This window comes from Trachemys scripta, chromosome 11 (assembly GCF_013100865.1).
Source record: "Trachemys scripta elegans isolate TJP31775 chromosome 11, CAS_Tse_1.0, whole genome shotgun sequence".
NCBI classification, from domain to species: domain Eukaryota; kingdom Metazoa; phylum Chordata; order Testudines; family Emydidae; genus Trachemys; species Trachemys scripta.
The window spans coordinates 39,889,337-39,911,327 of NC_048308.1; the positions used below are offsets into that span (position 1 = coordinate 39,889,337).

Consider the following 21,991-nt stretch of genomic DNA (forward strand, 5'->3'; position numbering starts at 1 on the left):
GATTGTTGTCTAATATTTTTAGCCCACATTGTTACAGGCCAGACTAAGTTAGAGAACTCCTCAGACTATATTGAGAGCTCAAAAAGAATAGCAAGAAGAGAGCAACATTGGGATTAGGACAGTGCAAAGAAGAGCCTTTGTTTACCACCCAATTGGCATTCTATGCATTTTGGTTTTACACAAGGATGTGGCCTGCTATTATTGTTCACTCTGTTCCCCCAAAAAATCTTTGCTACACTGTGAATCTGGCATGGATTTATTTGGGATACATGGGGGTAAACTGATTCCTGGTGTAACTCAACTGCCTTGATAAATTTATGCATGGGGTTATACAAGGGTGTTGCCTGCAATAGCACTGGACTGGACTCGATGACACTGTCCCGTGTCTTAAGTCTACTTATCTAGCGATTTTGAAGGTTGCTCTAGATTTGTAATGCTTACAGTATACTCCATCTCTTTACACTGGGTTCCATGAGTAAAAATCTTTAGTGTGAAGTGAAGTGAATCTGAACATCTCATGTCATGAGAGTCTGACAAGGTGTGAATAAGCAGAGGAGTTAGAAACAGAATGAGAAGGGTTGTGGGTGGTTTCTTGTTCCTACACTCTCTCTCTCTCTCTGTAAGGGAATCTTGCTTCACAAATTTAGAAGGAAGGCAATGACTCAGACTAACACAGATGGTCAAGTGTCCACCAGTGAGACTAAAAGAAACTGACAGAATTTCTATACACAAAGAGCGAGATTCTTTGGTTCACCTGAGTGACACTTGGTGCAGGATCCTGGAAAGGATGTGGCCAATGTGGTGTTGAGCCATCTCTACATTCCTCCAACCCTGGAGTGGGCCAGGGAATGTTACACCAAATTTTACACTAATATGATTGAGGCCCCTCAAGCTGCTCTGATTTATATCCAGCTGCTCTACTGACAATTGTGAATCACCAGATGTCCTGGCCACACCCACTTTCTCCATGGGAACACCCCTTGCATTTGACTTATGCTGGGCCTCTGTCACCAGGGGACACCTGGGGGTTCTCCTTACAAAAGGATAATTCTCTGACTGGCTAGATTCAATGGTGCTTTAGCAGCTTCACAGCATGGGAGAGGTACAAAGCAGCCATGAGAGGGCCGAGGCCATGGCTTTTATTTCAGTTAAAATTTTGATTTTGATGAAAAAAATTTCCCCAGAAAACTTTTTTAAAAATAAAAATGTGTTCTGAATCCTGTGAAACAGAAACAACTTCAAATTTTCAACTTCTATCATGATCTTTAAAATTTTTAGACCAACTCTACAAGAGTAATTATGTATTAAATGCCCCAAAACTTCATTAAGGTTGCCCAATGGTGTTTTGTGCCATTCCAGAATGCGGAGAGTGGCTAATTTTAAACCTCTGAAAACCAGAAAGGAAGCATGAAGATAAACACCAAACCTGAAACACATGACCATAACACATGTATTAGGACTCTACCCTCACAGATGCTACAGCAGGGGTTCTCAACATTTTTCTTGCTGAGGCCTCCCTCAACATGCTATAAAAACGCCAGGGCCCAGCGAGATTGGGAGGGGGAAACTCGGGGTTCTGGGCCGGAGGGGGACCCTTGGGCACAGGCATAATTTTACTCCTATTTGGGGGGGGGGAAGAACTGGTGGGGCTTGAGCCAGCTCCGTACAGCAGGGTCCAGAGAGAGAGCGCGCAACCTCCACCCCCCCAACTCACTCAAGAGGCCACCCAGTCTGTGGGGGGACTCAACAAAAAATATAACTCAAGGGGGGACTTAGTTCAAAAAGTTTGAAAGCTGCTCAGGGTGCAGGGAGTGGGTAGGTAGGGGCTGTTTGCAGGCAGGGGAGTAGCTCAGGGTGCAGGCAGGGGGGTAGCTAGGGGATGTCTACGGGCGAGGGGGGGCTCCCAGTGCGGCTCCCAGCTTTGGGGGGGGCCTGGGGCTCCAGTCTTGGGGAGGGGAGGTTTGCAGCTTCAGCTCCGCACCACTCCCAGCTTCGTGGGCTTGAGGGGGTGCTGGCATCAGCCCCGCGTTGCTCCCGGCTTTGGGGCGGGGAGCCTGCCAGCTTCAGTCCTGTGTCACTCCCGGCTTCGGGGCGGGGGCCACTGACTTTAGCCCCGTGCTGCTCCCAGCTTCAGGGCAGGAGCCACTGACTTTAGTCCCGCGCCGCTCCCAGCTTCGGGGCGGGGGTGCCAGCCTCAGCCCTGCACCACTCCTGGCTGGCGGGGGGTGGGGGGGGAAGAAGGGGGAGAGGGGACTCACGGCTTCAGTGGTGCACCACTCCCAGCTTCAGCGCTGGGGTTTGGGGCACCGGGTTTCAGCTGCAGGGCTCCGCGCCCCCCCCCCCCCCCAAAAGGGCTTACAGACCCCTAGGGAGTCGCAGACCCCCAGTTGAGAACCACTGTGCCACAGAACACATTGGGAATAGAGCACATGAGCACTGTAGGATAAAGTCTAACATTGTCTCTTTTCCAAGGCAAACCATGGGTTCAGATCAAGCGTAGCAAACAGGAGCTACTTACACCCAAACACTGAGCTTACTCCGCACAGACCATCCTGGACTTCCTTCACTCTTGTCCTGAGCACTCCTTCTGAGACACTGTCTTCACTCACCCCTGGATATTGCTGTCATATATGCTACCACATTGCTGACAATCCCCATAGCAAGACGACAGCCTTGTGTACCTCTACTGCCACAAGCTACAAAATTCAGAGCAAAATTCAAAGCGCACATGCACTTCTCTTTATATCACAGGCACAGCTCTGCCAAGCTGCTCCCGTTAATCCCTCCTCCATTCAGTGCAGGTACAGTTAACACAGCTGGAGTTGACACAGATAAATGCTGGAATTCTTATCTGTGGAACACAACACAAATAATGGCATGTTCTCTTAGTCCGTCCTTATATGTACTTATTGTAGATCCATAGATTTTAGGGCTATAAGGGACCAGATCATATAGTCTGACCTATAAAACACAGACTATAGAATTTACCCCAGACACTGATGTATTGAGCTTAATAAGTCTTGACTTGAAGCCTTCAAGAGATGGAAAATCCACCACTTCCCTTGGTAGTTTGTTAACCTTTGCATTACCCTTACTGAACCATTCCCAGTGATTATTGCTGGCTCCAAAGAGGACAGTGTTAATGTTGCATTGTGGGGGTGGCATGCACTTTAACTTTGTATTTCCTGTTTTTCAGCAGTTTAAAACTATGTTACCTTAACTCATTTCCTGGTTTTCAGAGGTTTGAGTTTAACCACACCCTGCATTATAGAAGAGCATGAGGCATGACTGGGCAACCTTCATGCTGCCTTAAAGTTTTGAAGCATTTAATTAAAAAAAAAACAGGCAAACAAACAAAACAAAAAACAATTTCTTAGCACCTCCACGTACCACAGCCCAGCTCTCCCCCTCCATTGCCATACTGGGTCAAACCACAGGCCCATCTAGCCCAGTATCCTGTCTTCCGACAGTGGTCAATGCCAGGTGCCCAAGAGGGAATGAACAGAACAGGTAATCATCAGGTGATCCATGCCCTGTCGCCCATTCCCAGCTTCTGGCAAACAGAGGCTAGGGACACCATCCCTGCCCATACTGGCTAATAGCCATTGATGTACTTAGATTTTCAGAAAGCCTTTGATAAGGTCCCTCATCAAAGGCTCTTAAGCAAAGTAAGCTACCAGGGGATAAGAGGGAAGGTCCTCTCATGGACTGGTAACTGGTTAAAAGATAGGAAACAAAGGGGTATGGAATGGCTGCCATATGAGGAAAGATTAATAATACTGGGACTTTTCAGTTTGGAAAAGAGAAAACTAAGGGGAGATATGATTTGAGGTCTATAAAATCATGACTGGTATGGAAAAAGTAAATAAGGAAGTGTTACTTACTCCTTTTCATAAACGCAAGAACTAGTGGTCACCAAATGAAATTAATAGGAGCAGGTTTAAAACAAAGTATTTTTTTCACACAACTCACAGTAAACCTGTGGAACTCCTTGCCAGAGAATGTTGTGAAGACCAAGACTATAACAGGGTTCAAAAAAAGAAGTAGATAAATTCATGGAGGCTCCCATGGGTTCCCTGGACAATAACAATGCTGAAAAACTGATTGAGATAACATTGGTTAACACTGTAGGAAACTCTGGCAGGCAAAAGACTTTGTGAGGACATGGTATAAAGCTGTACGAAGCCTGGTTGGGGCAGAGAACGTTCTGTATCTAATAACTCTGTCATAGAAAATAAAATGGCAAAGTTGGGAAGAAAGGGGCCTGCATTGTACATTGCTTGGGAAAGGAGTGGGCCAGCAGCCATGAAGAGGCGCTCAGGAGACAACCCTGTAACATTACTCAAATGTCACTCTGCTATTCGAGTAACAGATTTGATTTCAGGATTGCTTCTATATGATTCTTGTTTTCTTTCATTCACTTTTATTCTTATCTTTAGAATTTGTGGGAGGAAAGAACACTCTGAGTGGCAGCAGCAAAGTCATAATTATCTTTTTCCCATATTTAAGGGTCACCCAAATTAATAGAGCGGTTCACACATCTCAGAGCTATTGTTTCATGCTGAATTTATCCCCATGGATTGTTCTGGTTTAGCTGAGAACATTTTATTGAGATCTATGTGTCACTTCACACCTTTCTGTGCCTCCTATGCTACAGATGGATTTGAAGAGCCTCTTCCCCGTACACTAGGCCCAGATCTGGACTAGGGACTATGCATCTCCACGCTCCTGACCATCTCTGCATCCAGCTGGTACATGCACACCTTACAGACCCACCACCTCCCCACTACTCCTCCATGCATTCCCGTGGCAAGAAGGAGGAGAGCTCCAAGCAGCAGCGGATGTGGGTGGGGGTCTCAGAGCAATAGGGATCTGAATGTTGCAGGCAGGGCCGGCTCCAGGGTTTTGGACGCCCCAAGCAGCCAAAACAAAAAACAAAACAAAAAAGCCGCGATCGTGATCTGCGGCGGCAATTTGGCGGGAGGTCCTTCGCTCCCAGGCGGAGTGAGGGACCGTCCGCCGAATTGCCGCCGAATACCTGGACATGCCGCCCCTCTCTGGAGCGGCCACCCCAAGCACCTGCTTGAGAAGCTGGTGCCTGGAGCCGGCCCTGGTTGCAGGAGCCTCAAAGCACTGGGGATGATGGAAGGAATTTTGGAGGAGATGGAGCACTGTCAGAGCAGTAGTAAGGGAGTCTAAGCAGTTGGAGGGAATGTGCGAGTTGGAACAGTACAGAAAAAAAGAGTGGGATGAAAAGGGGGTGAGAGCTGTGCAGTAGGGGATGTTGGGAGCTTCAGGTCTGTCCCCCCCAAAAACCCCACATCCATGAATAAAAAAATGGTTCCCCACCATCATAGTATCTGAGCATCTCACAATTTTTAATGTGTTTATCCTCACAACAACATCCTGGTGAGGTAGGAAAGTGCTTTGATCCCCATTTTATAGATGGAACTGAGGCACAGAGAGACTAAGTGACTTCCCCAAAGTCACACAGAAACTTGGAAATTGAAACAGGGAATTGAATTAAGGTCTCCTGAGTTCCATGTCCTAAACCATGTACTATCTTTCCTCTCATGCCCCCACTCCCCAAATGTCCCTCCCTTCAAACAAGCTCCCCACTGACTCCATGTTAGTCTGTTGCTGCATCTCTTCCCAGTTCCTTAAACTCTGGGTCCTAATCCTGACATCTGCCTAAGAGCTTGCTACAGTGTTACCCAGTGTTATCTCAATCAGTTTTTCATCACTGTTATTGTCCAGGGAACCCCTGGAAGCCTTCACTCTCCTTCCCATGCTGTCTGCCCAACCACTCTGGGTTCCTTTCAGAGCCTTTCTCGACTCTAAGCCGCGTTCCCTCACTTCTGCATTGATCTTTATAGGAGCCAGCTATCCCTTATCAGCAGGGACCTAGTTTTTTGTGATTAAAAAACCAAAATTCTCTGATAAAAAAAAAAATCTGTGTTTTTCCTTGTTTAAAATGAAACGCTGAACTTAAGTTTCCATAGCCACAATATAAATAGGTATTAACTGAACACAATGTTTTATTGGTATATTTACTATTTTTAAGCAAGTTCGAAGCCTACCAGTGCCATCAATCATTATAATAAAATTAATAGAATTGCAATTTGTATTTCTTACTTCTGTCTGTTTTCTAGATTTTCAGAAAAAAAAAATTTTTTTTTAATGCACTGGAATGATCCAGTCCCAGTGCACCGCTTCTTTACTATTGTCAATGGCCTTGCTGATTCAGCCTCTTGTTCTCATGTCTTTTCATTCAGTTTATGTTCAGCGCTTTCCATGTGTTCTACAACTGTCTGCCTTCGAACATAATCTAAAGCCGCTCTGCATACAGTACACAACAGCACATTGCCATCAACATAGAATTTTTTCCTTGCCAAACGCAGTGACACAGTCTTTAGGGAAGTTTTCACTGTCTTTTCATAACTTTAATTACTGATGTCTGGAGGCTGAAGTGAAATCTGAGAGCCATTAAAACCCGAACCACTATATGCCTTTGAGTAACCTCTATACGCTGGAAGCAGTTTACTTGAGTATGTTTAGCTATGTAAATTTAAAGCGCATTCAAAAATCAACCACAAGAGGGGAAGGTTGCATGCACTGAATACATGACACTGGCACTTTCAGTAAAATGTATTTAATAGTTAATATATATTTGTATTTTTTCACAAAAAGTAAAAACTAAGGATTCTCTGTAAAAATGCAAATGTCGTATTTTTCCACATTTTCCCATAGCAAACAGATTTCTAGGATCCATGCTCATGAGGCCCAAGAGGACACTGCCTAATTAATTACAGGTGGGCTGGACCACTCTCCCTTAAAGGGATTAGGTCCACCTGTGATACTAGTAGGAAAAGATCAAACTGAATCATGGAGTTAGACATAGAAGGTGAAATCCTAGCTCACTGAAATCAATGGGAGTCTTGTCAAAGGGGGCAGGATTTTGTGCAAAGACACATCTCACTGGCATTCCTCATTTCTGGTCTGGGAAATGATATTCAGAATATAGATCAACAGCTATCAAAGTCACCTTCAGGCTGCAGATGAAGCTGACCGTTCATCCTGACATTGTAGCAATGGGCAAAAAATTAAGTGGTCCAATAAAAAAATCTGACAGTTTTTCAGGCAAAATTATCTTTACCTACCAAGGTATGCACACCAAAATTCCCAAAGCTGAAATAAGAGTAGAATACAGTAGTAATAGTAACCACAGTGACAGGGTAAGGATTGGGTTAAACACTAGTTGTAAGTAAGCAAAGCCAACATCACACTTAGTGGAAACATGGGTACACTATGAATATCTTCTATCAGGGAGAGAAAAACTGAAACAAAGAGCAAAACGCTTGCCTGCAGCTGATGGAAAGAATATGCCTGCTGCTTCCTTCCTTCTAGGAAGGAAAATAAATGTTGGAAGCATTAGGAACTCCAAGGGTAGGAAACACAGTGCTGCCAAAAAGATCTGAAGCACTCATATTCAGCTATGGCATATGAGATAGCAGAGTGTGTGGATTCACTTTCACACATTTTAAAGTGAGAGCAACGAACAGGATAATATGGTATCACTTGCTTCTCTAATGGAAAACAACATCACAAGCCATTTTCCTTGGTAAAACCAGGATGGTCAAGCTAATGCTTAATCACAGTAAAATGACATCTGCATGTACAATGTTTAGATTTCAATGCATAATTCCAAATCCTAATTTCTTTAAAGTAAACTAAGGTTAACTGCACGAACACTGCATTTAAAGAGGTCTCAGAGCATTTTCCTGCCATGTTATATCCAACTGACGTTACCTCTTACATAAATACAGCCTGGCCATAATTTGAAAACATTCTTTATAACTGGTATATTAAACGTTTTCCCTAACCAGCAGAAAAACAAAATTTCAGAGGGAGAGCTGCCTTACGCTCTTTTCTGTAGTAAAATCCATCACTATGTATACTTTACTGTCTGCAAAAGTTGCTTTCAAGGGGATTTTCTACCTTGAAAAAGATAATGTTAAAGTTTGAAGACACTGACATTTCTCCTAGAGTCAGAGAGTTTAAGAACAGAAGGGACCATTAGATCATCTAGTCTGGCCTCCTCTGTATCATAGGCCACCTACACCACCCAGCACCCCACACTAAATCCAACAGCCAAAATGAGATCAAAGTATTACAACTCACAGGAGTCTAGATTATTGTGCGCCACTGGCAGAGAACAGGAGGGATTGAGGTGCACCAGAACCTGAGATGCCAAAAATGTCAGGGAGAAGGGGAGGGATAGCTCAGTGGTTTGAGCATTGGCCTGCTAAACCCAGAGTTGTGAGTTCAATCCTTGATGGGGTCATTTAGGGATATGGGGATTAAGTTGGGAATTGGTCCTGCTTTGAGAAGGGGTTTGGACTAGATGACCTCCTGAGGTTCCTTCTAACTCTGATATTCTGTGATTCTACATCCAAATGATTGAGACATAATCAAATAATTCTGGCAAGTGACCTGCATCCACATGCTGCAGAGAAATGCAAAAAACTACAAAGGTCACTGCCAATCTGTCCTGGGGGGAAATTCCTTCTCAACCCCCACACCGCATGCAGTTAGACCCTGAGCATGTGAGCCAGAACCAGCCAGTCAAGCATCTGAGACACAGAGAGAATGCTCACAGCCCTGGCCCACCCATCCCCAATATCCAGCCATGGCCATCCCTGATGCCTCAAAGGAAGGAAATTGAAAAAACTTCACCGAAAACATTTGGGGACGGGGCGGGGGAGAACCCTCCTAACCCCTGCCAGTGGCCAGCTGAAACCTTGTGGCATGAGCTTTAGGAATATAAGACAGAAACTGGAAATGAGCCCCTGGACTGTTGAGTACTATCCCTTACCATCACAAGCAATCCTGTCATACAATCATACCCATAACTCTGTCCAGCTCTTTCTTAAAACCAGTTAAGTAGTTTGCTCCACAACTGCTTTTGGGAGGCTGTTCCAGAACCTCACCTCTGTGATGGTTAGAAACCTTCTAATTTCTACCTTGAATTTGTTCATGGCTAGTTTACATCCATTTGTTCTTGTGCCAACATTATCAGTTAGCTTAAATAGCTCTTCATGCTCCCTGGTATTTACTTCCCATAAGGTATTTACAGACAGCAATCATGTTCTTGGTCAGCCTTCTTTTTGCTAGTTTAAGCAAGCTAAGCGCTTCCATTTCCACTCATAAAATAGACACTCCATTCCCCTCATCATCCTAGTAGCTCTTCTTTGCATCTGTTACAATTTAAATTAATATTTCTTGAATACAGGTGACCAGAATCGTACACAGTATTCCAGATGAGGTCTTCCCAGTGCCTTGTACAATGGAATTAATTCTTTATTTTTTACTGGAAATGCCTTGCCTGATACCTCCCAAGATCACTTTTGCCTTTTTGCACAGCCGCATCACATTGGTGGCTCATAGTCATCCTGTGATTGAGAAACACACCCAGGTCTCTCTCCTCCTCTGTCACTTCCAACTGATGATCCCCCAGTTTGTAGCAGAAATTCTTATTGTTACCCCTAAGAGCATGACTTTGCACTTGGTACTCCTGAATTTTATCCCATTCCTATTACTCTAGTCTTCAAGGTCATCCAATCCTCCTCTGTATCGATGATGTCTCCCAACCTGTTATCATCAGGAAATTTCTTTAGCACACTCCAACTTTTTGTCCCAAGGTCATTAACAAAAATGTTGACTAAGATTGGTTCCAAGACCGATCCTTGAGGAACTCCACTAGTAACCTCCTCAAGTCTGATAATTCAGCTTTCAGTCCAACCCATTGCCTTCTCCCCTTCAGCCAATTCCTTATCCATCTTACAATGCGTGTACTGATCCACATCTTCCCTAATTTAACCAATAATTTCCCATGTGGTTCCATAGCAGATACTTTACTGAAGTCCAAGTGTATTAGATCTACTGTACTTCCCTTATCTCAAAAATCAGTTCTTTTCTCAAAGAAGAAAAGCATGTTAGGCTGTTATGATCTACCTTTGGTAAATCCATATTACATTACATCCCCTTTACCTCTATGAATTTAATTATTCTTTCCTTCACAATTTGTGCTAAAACCTTGCATACTACTGAGGTCAGACTAACAGATCTGTAATTGCCCGGATCATGTTTTTCCCTCTTTCTAAAATATAGGTACAATCTGTTACCCTGGGAAAAAATTACTCATTTTCAAATAAAATAAGCCACACCAAGAATCATCATGCTAGGTGCCAAGCAACCTCTGCACCTGCTGGTCAAAAGCACTGTGAGTTTTGCAGAAGCAGGAACAAAATTCAGTGACAGAATCTCTCTCTTTTTAGATCAGCCATTCAAACAAGGCCTGCATCAGTTTGTTCAGTTTTGAATTTATTTTTATTACGGGGCAGTGGCTGGAAGGAGTCATTAGATCATGAAAAATAATACCACCGCTGTATTCACACATGTGAATCAATATACATGTCAATTCATATTCCTGTTCGAATCACATTACTGCAAAGACAAATATCTTACTGCAGTCTATTTTTTAAACGCATTCACCCCAGTGTATTATTCCAGGATATCAATATTTCAGCCATATTTCTATTTTTGTTGTATAATACGTTCATTAATTGCTATTGCTCTTCCAGATGTCCAGCATGTCCTAAAGATAAACATTTGCTGGATAAGTTTCTTTGTGAGACCTGTGGGTATTTACTGATATTTCGCCATATTTTTTTCAGTTTGGTATCCTATATTTGCTCCAGAGGAACTGCAATTCATCAGTTTAACAGCAGTAGGTTACAAATTTTGGAAGAATTTTAGAAATCTGGTATGAGAAGATGGAATGTCTGGAGAACAGTTTTTGTGTGTGTTTGTTATAAATACCCACTAACTAACTCACTAGTTTACGTATCCAAATAACTCTCTTAAAATTCCTGCTTTTTGGAGGGGTACAATGCAAAAATGACTAACCAAAGAGACAGTTTTTTGGGCCAGGAGTTTGTTTGTGATGTGATAACTCATACATCATACTGTTTTCCACTGTGTGTATTATTTTATTCTTATGAGCTCACAAGAACATGGCTAGGCAGAGATTGCAATTCAAAAGTTTCCTGTTCTTTAGAGAGCAGGAGTCTCATCAACTTGAATCTATTATCAGTTTGTTTGCAAGAACATCGATGACAAGGATAGGGAAGGATGGAGCAAGCTGTACATTGTATGCTTGTGCTGTATGCGTGCTTATGCACAGCAGCAAACAGCATTATTTGTTGGCTTGTCTCACTGAAGAGCTGAGATTATGAAATGGTTGCAGTTCTTGTTATAGAAGGTGATGCTAAAAAAACATCCACAACACAAAGTGGGACAGATTAAAAAAACAACAGAGGATCAAATTTTAGGACTCTCTCAATCTCTGTGTCCCTTTAAATATGTACAGTATTTGCAAGATCTGCATGTCAGGTGTATCATCAGATATACAGGTCAAAATTAAGGGGAAATCTTGTCTCCTCCTTTGTGGGTTTGGAGGGCTCTTTTTCAATAGAAATAGTGACATTTGGCTCCATGGAGTGACAGGAGTCAGGTTTGGAAAGACCATGTGGGGAACGCATAACCTAGCTTTGTCAGGCTTCCTATACACAGTGTCTGTTTAGAGTGGCTGGAAGTAATGCAAGGGCAGAAACAGAGGCTCCATCACTAAAAATATTCAGGTCTGGCTGGTGGGTCTCACCGACATGTGCCCTATCTGACTGCCATATTTGGGGTCAGGACGGCATGTTCCTCCAGGTCAGACTGGCAGACCATCTACCATCAATACAGCTGGTATCCAGGAAAATGTAAGCCCATAATCCATGTTGCTCTCTATTCCCCTCTGTGAAACATGGGATGCAGGACTCAACATAACTAAGAGCCTAATTCTGCACCCCTTCCTCACACTGCATAGCGCTTGCTCACATGACCAGTCCCATTGAGTAGTGCTTACTATTGGCCTCAATGTGAGTACAGTTTACAGGACTGGACCCAAAGTTACTAAAGAAGTAAAGGGAAAACACTTTACAATACCTTAGAGTGAAATTAATTAAAACTCAGATTTGCAAGATTTGTTTTCTCTTATCCAATTCAGCATCTTTTCAGCTGTACAGTCATAATGAGAAAAATCATGTGTGACCACTGATATGGAAAAGCTGGTGCTGATCTGGGAACGCATATGCCTGCTTTTAATATGAGCAGTCTTACTGAAGGATTACTTGTGTGCTTAAAGTTAAGCATATGTGTAAATGTTTTCCTGGATCTGGGCCATACTCAGTTAAACTACACCTCTATCCCGCTATAACGCGACCTGATATAACACGGGTTCGCATATAGCGTAGTAGCAGCGGGGCTCGTGCAGCGCTTTAAAGGGTCCAGGGCTCCGGCTGCTGTGGGGAGCCCGGGCCCTTTAAATCACCGCTGGAACCCTGCTGCCGCTACCCCGGGGCTGTGGCAGCGGGGCTCGCCGGCGATTTAAAGGGCCCGGAGCTCCGGCTGCTGCGGGGAGCCCGGGCCCTTTAAATCACCGCTGGAGCTCTGCTGCCCCTACCCGGATATAACGGGTTTCAGCTATAATGCGGTAGGGATTTTTGGCTCCACACAACCATGTTATAGCGGGGTAGAGGTGTATGTAGAACTGAAGAATCAATTCATTTCACATATTATCTCTGAGAACAATAAAATGACAAAGCTAAAAAATTGTAAAAGATACTATAAAGTCATTCTGTAACTATTTCAGTTAGGAAACAATCGGATTGAGTTTTCATAGCAGTATGGAGGTGGTGGCGGTATGGAGGTGGTGGCGTGCATTCGCACTCAGTTGGCACATAACTGTTCAAGGATAGACACTAGTTCACAGGCCAGCTTAGGCTGTATGAGTAGTATCATGAGTCACTGGAGGACAGCCAGTTACTCTCCTATAACAGGTCACCAATCTTGATACAAGGTTGGGTTTAGTCACATGGGATCACAGAGGAACTTTCTAATTCTTCTCCACCTCCATTTTCAATATCCAGATGTGGCATCTATGGACACAACCGAAAGGCAGTGGGAAAAGAGAAGGAGGGAAATCTATACTAAAATAAAACCAATTGGTCATAGAGAGTTAACCCAGTATTTCAAATCCAAGACATTAACCTCTCACTGAAAGATTTAAAGCACCGTACTTTGAAGATACTGAACAGTAACCAGGCCACAAAAATACAATGTCATTAAATGATCACTATTAAAAAAATTCTATAAAGGCATTAAATAATAGTTCATCTTAATACCATGAGATAACAAATATTCTATAACTTTTAAAATAAAATAGTAATTACCAACCTTAATGCCAAAGTGTAGGTTCCTGGTTGCCGTTGGCTTTCACGAATGAGATAACTTCCCTCTGCAACACTTAATAATTGGTCGGCTTCTTCTCTTGAGATCATACCATGGAATCTAACAAACAAAACTCATTTTTATTAGCAATCAAAGCTGTTTCAAAACACACTGTTTTTCCATCTTAGACCACACCTTTGTTTGTTTTTAAGGAAAAAGAAAAACAAAAAACAAAAAACGTGGCTTTTTAAAAGAAGCTTCCATAAAAACTACAGTAATTAGCAGGAACCTATTCATTATGTTAATTTCTCTCTCTGCTTGGCATTTGGCCAGCATGATTATTTGCGGCTGGTAGGCTTTAGCTGTCAAAATCACTTAACAGACAGCATGGGAAGAACACTCTTTCGTTACAGAACAAGCGCATTCTTTTCATAACATGGCTATCTTACATTAGTTTAATACACAAGTGTCCATGTTACCCATTAGCTTAATATTCTATGCTGGGGTACTCACACTTACTGAGGGACAGTTTGCTATTTTGCCAGGGGCTCAAGGGATCCATTTAATCTGACTAATAATCTGCATAACAAAGTGCAAAATTTACATATACTGATACCAAAATAAACACAAACATAAAATTTGCTTTCATTCTCTGTGCTAAACAGAACAATCTTTGCTTAATGCAGTGAAATGGAGGACAAGTAAATACAAATGATAATGTGCATTTTTATAGCATGTGGCATTTCAAATGGCCCCAAAGAGATTTTTACACACACATACACACAATGCAGGACCTTCACTTATGGGGTGAACCAACCAACCACATGAAGCACAGCAGCACTATATTTTCCTAGATAATGCAGAACTGAAGAATACCGTATCCATCTGAAACTGCAGGGGTGATGTGAGGTGGGCAAAATGCCATACCCAAATTAGAGTTTGCAGGGAAGCAAGAGTAGTGTGATTAAGTGGAGCAAAGTTCTTTGCTGTACATGCCCAATGAGCAGACTGGCAGAAACAGGGCAGAGCACAATTTCATAGTGATCACTCAAGATGTACCCATCAAAATGTAATGCATGACCTTGGCAAGGTCCCACACACAGTATGCCGAACAGCCAAGAGGGTAGGCTGTTGCAGAGTCACTACTTTGCAAGGCAAAATGTCCTGCAAATTAAAAGTGTTAGCACAGCTAGCCCCACATTCCTGTGGTGTTAAACACACAAAGGCAATGAAAAGGCCATGGGGTGCACTTGCGGCACCTTTACTCAACACTGAACATGAACTGAACCCACTCACATTAGACTCAGTGATTCACAGCAGCACATTACTTACTCTCTTCCATAATATTTGGGTCTGTTCTCTACCTATTGAAAAAACAAACAACATTTTAAATATTTTACTTTCAGAAAAGATGGCACATAATGAACACTTTGTATAGAACAACTTTTTTTAAAATAGGAGAGAACATATAGCGTATCTGAAGGGAAAGGATAATAATCACTCAGCACTACAGTACTTTTCCAGTGGGTATAGTGTAAGAAGACACATTGAAAGGTCCAACAATCTAAACACAACCTGAGGAAGCAGCCTATTTAAATGCTGAAATGGAGAGTCTCTTGAAACCATGTGCATGCTGGTGCTTTTCTAAACCACATTAGTAACGTTGTCCAACTACTATATGCCCAAATTGAATTTTTTTTTAAATGATACATGCCATTTTTTTCTTGGCATAAGTACGTGTGATAATCTAGAAACACATTTTTTAAAAAATCTTCAATTTACAAGTCATTTTCCTCTTCTAAAGTTGCTAGAAGTGTTGCTATGCACTGTTAAACCACTGCCATATTTCTCCTGAGAGGTGGCTACATTTCAGTGGTAAATGAAATATTATACAAGTCTTGCATTTCTTGTGCACCCAAAACTTTCATATTTGTGTATTAAAATAGCACCTAGAGGCCCCACCAATATCAAGAGCCTTTTGTACTAGTTGCTGTACAAGCACATAGTACGAGACAGTCCCTGCCCCAAACAGCTGACAATCTAAATGTGCACACAGACAAAGGGTGGCAGAAAAGGAGTATTATTAGCCCCATTTTACAGACAAGGCACTGAGAAAAGCAATTTACAACTGGGATGCCTGTTACAGAGTTGGGAAATTGAACCCAGCTCTCTCACATCCCAGTGCAGTGCCTTAACCCCAAGACCATCATTCCTGTGACTATGGAACTGGGAAAGCTTTTGGGCTTTGAATTCAACAGTTATGCAACCTTAACCATTGCAGTCATCGATGATCCAGCTATAATCAAGTGCAAAACATTCGCAGTTTATTTCCGCTTCAGTTTCATCCTCGCATCTTTTCAGGGAAATGTCAAGCAAACTAAAATAAATATTTCGCCCTTGTTGTTGAGATGACATTTAAATGGGATCTTTAAAAGTCCAAGATGTCAAAAATTAAATATGATGCAGAGTCTAGCAACAACAATCCTTCCATAGTCACAGGAAATAAAGAGCTATTCTGATGGTTGATCAGTTTAGAAAATCAGTGTTCATTATTGAAGTGATCAATAATGTTTTAAAGTGTGCATTTTCCTTTATAATCATTGGTGCATATATATTAATTTAGATGTAGAAGACAACTTATAATATTAGAAACTAGAGTTAACTTATGTAACCACAGCCTTACAACTTGCTTTATACTTCTGACTAGATTACAACAGAAAGCCTATATTACCAGAGAAGCAAAATTAGACCCCTATTCTGCAAAGACATGCTTGACTTTAATCATGCAAGTAGTCCCATTGTTCTGAGTTGGATTACTCACATGCCTAAAGGCAAACACATCCATAAAATTTTGTAGGATCAGGTCCTAATTTCCGTCCTCCTGCCAAGAAAACCACTTCATTTTATACATTAGAAACAATATGAAAGTAGACAAAATGAAAGCATTAAACACACACACACACACACAGCAATACTGTGCATAAAAACTGTGTATAAGTAACTTTAAAAAACTTAGATGCCTGTGCATGGGTCAACATAGCACCCCAAGAAAATATCCAAATCACAATAAAATCTGAGTGTGCAAACAAGATGAGAATGTGAAGTGGCAGAAGATTAGAGCAAACTGTCAAAGAAAAACTCAGCTGGAGAGTAACTACAGGCACTCAGACTGGGTGTAGGACTTGACTTTTCTGGATGATAAATTAAAAGGAGAAATTACCATTTCTCTGAACCTGGGCCTGACTGCCCTCACTCCTTCAAACTGTTACATCCACTTTTCTTCAATTAGACTGTAAACTCTTTGGACAGGGGCTACCTTTCACTGTGTGTTTGTACAGCATCTAGTACAATGGGAACCCATTCAGGATTAGAGATAAACTGAGCCCACCTAATTTACATGCCTGTTTCTTTATAACCTCCCATGTTGTCTCATTACCCCATTCTATTGTATTTTTTGTTGTTTATTTTGAATGTATTCACATAGGGCCTGACTCAACTCCCACTGAAATCAATGGGAGTCTTTCCATTGACTTTAGCAGAAGCTGGATTGTGCCTTTAGAACAGGGTTGATTTGTATGTATTACTGTAGGCCAAGTATATAACGTAGGTCAGGAAATTATATGCCTCTTAATTTCTGCAATGTTTTCTGTATTATCATAAACATTTCCCCATAGGCATATCTCTTTAGTCAGCACCTAGCATTTTTCATAATTTAGTTGTTGATACTGCCATTAAGTGCATCATAACTGGAAGCACTGTTTGACCTTGCCATGATCTTTTGCAAAGTTTCTTTTGATACCACAGAGTTCCTGTAACACTATTTTCTCCGAGTCACCACGTATGTCATCCTGGTCAATATAGATCCAGGGATAGCTAAAGTTAGCTGTCAAAGTAACTATACAGATTTGGTAAGTTTAACCCTCCTTTTTGCTTTCTATGATGGAGTTTCATAATGCTTATTCTCACTCTTCTCAACCCTCATCTAAAGGAGCAAAATCATGTCTTCCAAGATTGGAGCCACTTACTGTCTGAGATGAAATATGGATATTGCCATAATAAAATGAAGCAGCTGAGGGAGACTGATCATTTTAATTAAATCCATTCTTGCTGGAAAGGTTAGTTCAGCTGTGTCCCATCTCTCCATAATGTCTTTTGCTTTTTGCAGTATTTGGGGGCCACTAAAATTGAAAATTTTATTTAACATGAGGCATAAGATGTGTCCCCAACTGCTTCATTTTTTCTTGCATCCAAGTAAATGTCAGTGTAAATTTCCTTGAGTTTCAGAAATTTTTGAGAGTAGTTTGTAAATTGCCTTATCATTTCAATAATCATAGTGATGGTTTGTACAGGGTTCATAAAAGTTGATTCTTGTATTAGCAAAGACTTTTTATGTCAGTTCTATATCTAGGCAAAAATTTTCGGCCAAATTTTTTTTTCCCTCCGAAAAATGCAGCTTTGGGAAGACAAACATTCTGTGAATACAGGTCAATTTTGACAATTTGTTTTAGTCAAAAATGAAAAAAAGAGAAAACTTCAGAAATGTTTAAATGAATCATATCATCAAAAAGAAACATTTCAGTGTCTTGGGCTACGTTACCAAGAGGATTTCAGCATGATGCCCAAGAATGAGGTGGGATGGGGATGCTCTGGAGCAGGGACTTGAACCAAGGTTTCCCACATCTTAGCTGAGTGTCCTGGGTGATGGGGTATATCGGGGTGGGGGTTTCTAAATGTCTTCTGTTGAAGGTGTCCCACTTTGTATAAATAATTAAATATTCACTAAAGCAGGGACTGGCATCCAGGTGTCCCCCACTGAGGTGAGTGTCCTAACCACCAGGCTACAGCGGATTCTGGGATAGAGCTCTCTCAGTCTCTCCTATTGAAGCTGTTCCACTTTCTATAAAATACTCAAATAGTCACTGGGCCAGAAAGAGAATGACATGATATGTTCTATGCCCAAAACAAAATGCCTTTTTCAATGTGCTGGAAATTCTGGACTTTTTTTTTCATGTTTGACCCAAACAGAATTTATTTTATTTTATTTTTTGGGACTGCCAGTGATCTGAAAAATCAGTTATTCACACAGTTCTAATTAGTACCTTTTTTTTTTTTTTTTAAAGTCAGCATTTACCCCCAGTTACTACTCTGTGGTAATGAGAGATAGTTTCCATTGTCAGTACAAGGGAAAGTGTGCTAACAGTGGTTCCCATGTGGTATTTGTCATCAATTATTATTATTTGTACTGTAGTAGTGCCCAGAGAGCCCAGGAAGGATCCAGGCCCCATTGTGCTAGGCACTGAACACACAGGTCATATGGTTCTGCTCTGGTTTTGTTTCTATTTTTCCCCCTAAACTTTGGCGTATGGCTAATAAAACTGAAGTGGGTGAATAGATAAATGGTGTAGACTTGGCATGCGCCTCACACTTGACTGTGTCACTCTGAAATGTCCTCGGTGCCTTGGGAAGTCATCCAGGGTGAATCTTGTTCATATGAACTTGTCTTTGAGATCAAATTTAACAAGTTACATTAAATACCCCCATTCAGCATGATCAAATGCTTCTTAGCTACCCACAGAGGCCGCTTTGACAAGGGTATTTAGAGATGCTGCTCAATCAGGCTTGTTAGCAATTAGCACAAGATTAGGATGGAGTCTTATTATGAGGCGAAAAAGGGCAGTAATTTTAATTAACTCAATCATTTGGCTGGCTTGATATCCTTTCACATATGATTATTTTAAATTCATTGTGAGGTGCCCTGCTGTGACAGCAAGGGGTGCCCTGAAGACAGATTCTAACTATACATATATATTCATGCGCGCACACATGCACGCACACACAGCCCAGAGAGGCAATCACAATATGCTTTGGACAATGCACGGACATTTCATATTATAATCTCAATATGAATCTGATGTAGAATTCAAAGATCCTTAAGTATTTACAGCACTAACCCACAATGCTATTTTTCACTCAAAATGCCTAGCTGTGCTGCACCATCACATGACCAAAAACCAAGGGCTGATTCTCCAGTCCTTTATCCTGGCATTACCCCAGTGTAACCCCATTGACCTCAGCAGAGTTAGAGTGGATAGTCGGAGTATTTTAGAACCATTTTCAAGTTACTGGGTTATTTGCTGGTAATGTCTCTCTACATTATCTCTTGTAGCAGCATGTGCCTTTGCACCTTGAATAAACATTATTTATGGTGTGATTTCCAATTACTCTTTGGCAAGGACTTTTTTCTTTAATTGTCCTGCTTATTTGAACAAGAGGAACAACATAATTAATACCATACCAAATTACATATTACTCCCTCCCCCTAACCTCTGATATTCTTTGGACTGGGATTATCTTCCTAATATTTATAGAATTACTTATGCCGCAGAACTATTCAATTACTTAGAAGAAGATTCTGCTCCCCACCACCTCACTCATGGCTGCTAATAGAAACTCAGCTGAGAAAGAGCAGATCAAACCTCAGCACTAGCAGGAAGAGCTTAGACCACAGAGAAAGGTTAAACACCTTTCTACTCACTGAATATATTTTCACTTCAACTTTGGCTCAGCTGTACAGTATGTTCAGTACTTGTAATGAAAAACATTGTTATGGGCAAACCACTGAAATCAACTCCCCTGCCTCCAAAAAAGGCAAAAAATACACAGTGATGCTACATTATAATTATTTCAATTTTACTTTTATGATGTAAAAATATCCTTCAAACTGGTCATAGTTTTGACCGGATTTGAGAAATAGGATTCTTTAAATGGAACATTTCCATTTTTAAAAAATACCTAAGCCCCTTCATTTTCAGTTTAAACCGATTTTTGCTGGAAAATTCCCAGGTTTTATAAAAAGTATTATTCATTTTTTCTCCCCAATTCTCCCCCTACTTTTGTATCATTCAAATATATAAAAATAACTTTGTATTTTCCTAATAAAACATCATTGCATGAGATATATGTATTACGATAATACATTATAGTCTGTGTGTATCTGCAAAGCTGCCTGTTGAAATAAGGCTGTGTGTTAGTCTAGAAGATACACATAATAAACAAAAGGCACGCAGGCAAGCTCTGAAGCGCGTTGCACCTCTGAACATACTGATGAATCTCATGCCCACCATGTACTCATTTCAAACTGTTAGCAGATGATGGATTAAAGATTTGACACACTAAAATGGGAAGGAAATGAAAATCTGTATCAGAATACATTTCAGAACATAAGGAAGTATTTGCAAGTTTAAAAAAACAAACAGGAGAAAAGGATAGACTTGAGTGTATGCACTGCAAATGGTGTGACCCAATTATTAAACATAAATGCTTATGGGCTAATAGTTCTAAGTGTACAACAGTAAACTCTTTTTTCAAATGAAAAGTTTTATTTGGGGATTAGAGATATATTATTTTCTTAAACTCAGAGCTGGCACGGTGTTTTGAGTTCTGCAGCAAACCCCATTGATTAATGGAATTCAGAGCATTAATCTACTGAGTACTCCCCCCTCCCCATCTTTCCAGCCACCAAAATAAACCCCGATATTCACCCAGAAAAATCATTAAATAGTGTTTTCACCTGGTTTTGTTGTGGTGATAACTACTGATAAATTCCCCGGAAAAATTAAATAAAATAAAAACTGAAAATGAAGGGCCCTAAAAATACCTTAAACTTTACATTCAACAGCTATCTATGTGCCACAAATTATATCCTGCACATATCTGCTTTGTTCAACTCTCAATTCCCACACAATTCCTAAAAACTGCAGATATGCATTTCTTATCCCATATTAAAATCAAGACCATGTTCTACTCTACAGTTTATGTTTTGGGACAAAACCATTCTACAGTTACACTAGCTTCTTTGTCCCTAATGTGTGTGAAGTTTGGTGTTATGAATATTCACAAGTGATCCTACAAACACTCGTCTCTGTTGAGACTGACAGACTTTACAATTATAGGATTAAACCTGGAGACCTTTCTAGGTACTATATAGTAAACCTACATACCCTCTAGAGCTTGGATCACTAATTCAGGGTGAACACTGCTCAGTTCCAGCCTATTTCTTCCTAAAATAACCATGAATTGCAATTTGCCACCTGTACAAAAGCTTATAAAAATTTAAAACTAATGTGTAAACTCAAGTATCAGAGTGGTAGCCGTGTTAGTCTGAATCTGTAAAAAGCAACAGAGGGTCCTGTGGCACCTTTGAGACTAACAGAAGTACTGGGAGCATAAGCTTTCGTGGGTCAGAACCTCACTTCTTCAGATGCAAGGTCTTCTTGCATCTGAAGAAGTGAGGTTCTGACCCACGAAAGCTTATGCTCCCAGTACTTCTGTTAGTCTCAAAGGTGCCACAGGACCCTCTGTTGCTTTTTACAGATTCAGACTAACACGGCTACCCCTCTGATACTTGACACCATGCAAGGCACTGCATTTAGCCGTATGGAATGGAAATCTATCAACCTCATGAAGAAACTTGCACAAATACAGACAGAGATCATCTTCCTTTCCAAATGCAAACGGATGGACATCATACCAAATGGACTGAAGGTGAAAAATCCATTGCTATCTACATACTGCACAGACCACAGTGAGAGATTATGCCATACATTATCAAAGAAACTGAGGAACCACCTGATCAGCATCCTATACAGCAAAC

The 21,991-nt window shown here is 41.2% G+C and overlaps 1 protein-coding gene across 4 annotated transcripts in view; it reads right to left on the minus strand.

Annotated features, from left to right (window-relative positions):
- The window catches only part of CHN1 (chimerin 1), a 156,040-nt gene that overhangs the window by 94,185 nt on the left and 39,864 nt on the right, over positions 1–21,991 (minus strand). For 3 of the 4 annotated variants that reach the window (XM_034785637.1, XM_034785634.1, XM_034785635.1), the window contains 2 exons: positions 14,671–14,702; positions 13,345–13,458 (listed from right to left, as the gene is read on the minus strand). In XM_034785637.1, the coding sequence (XP_034641528.1) occupies positions 13,345–13,458; positions 14,671–14,702 (146 nt within the window). Of the gene's footprint in view, positions 1–13,344; positions 13,459–14,634; positions 14,705–21,991 lie in introns of those variants that run through there. The other variant, XM_034785636.1, reaches the window with a different exon arrangement.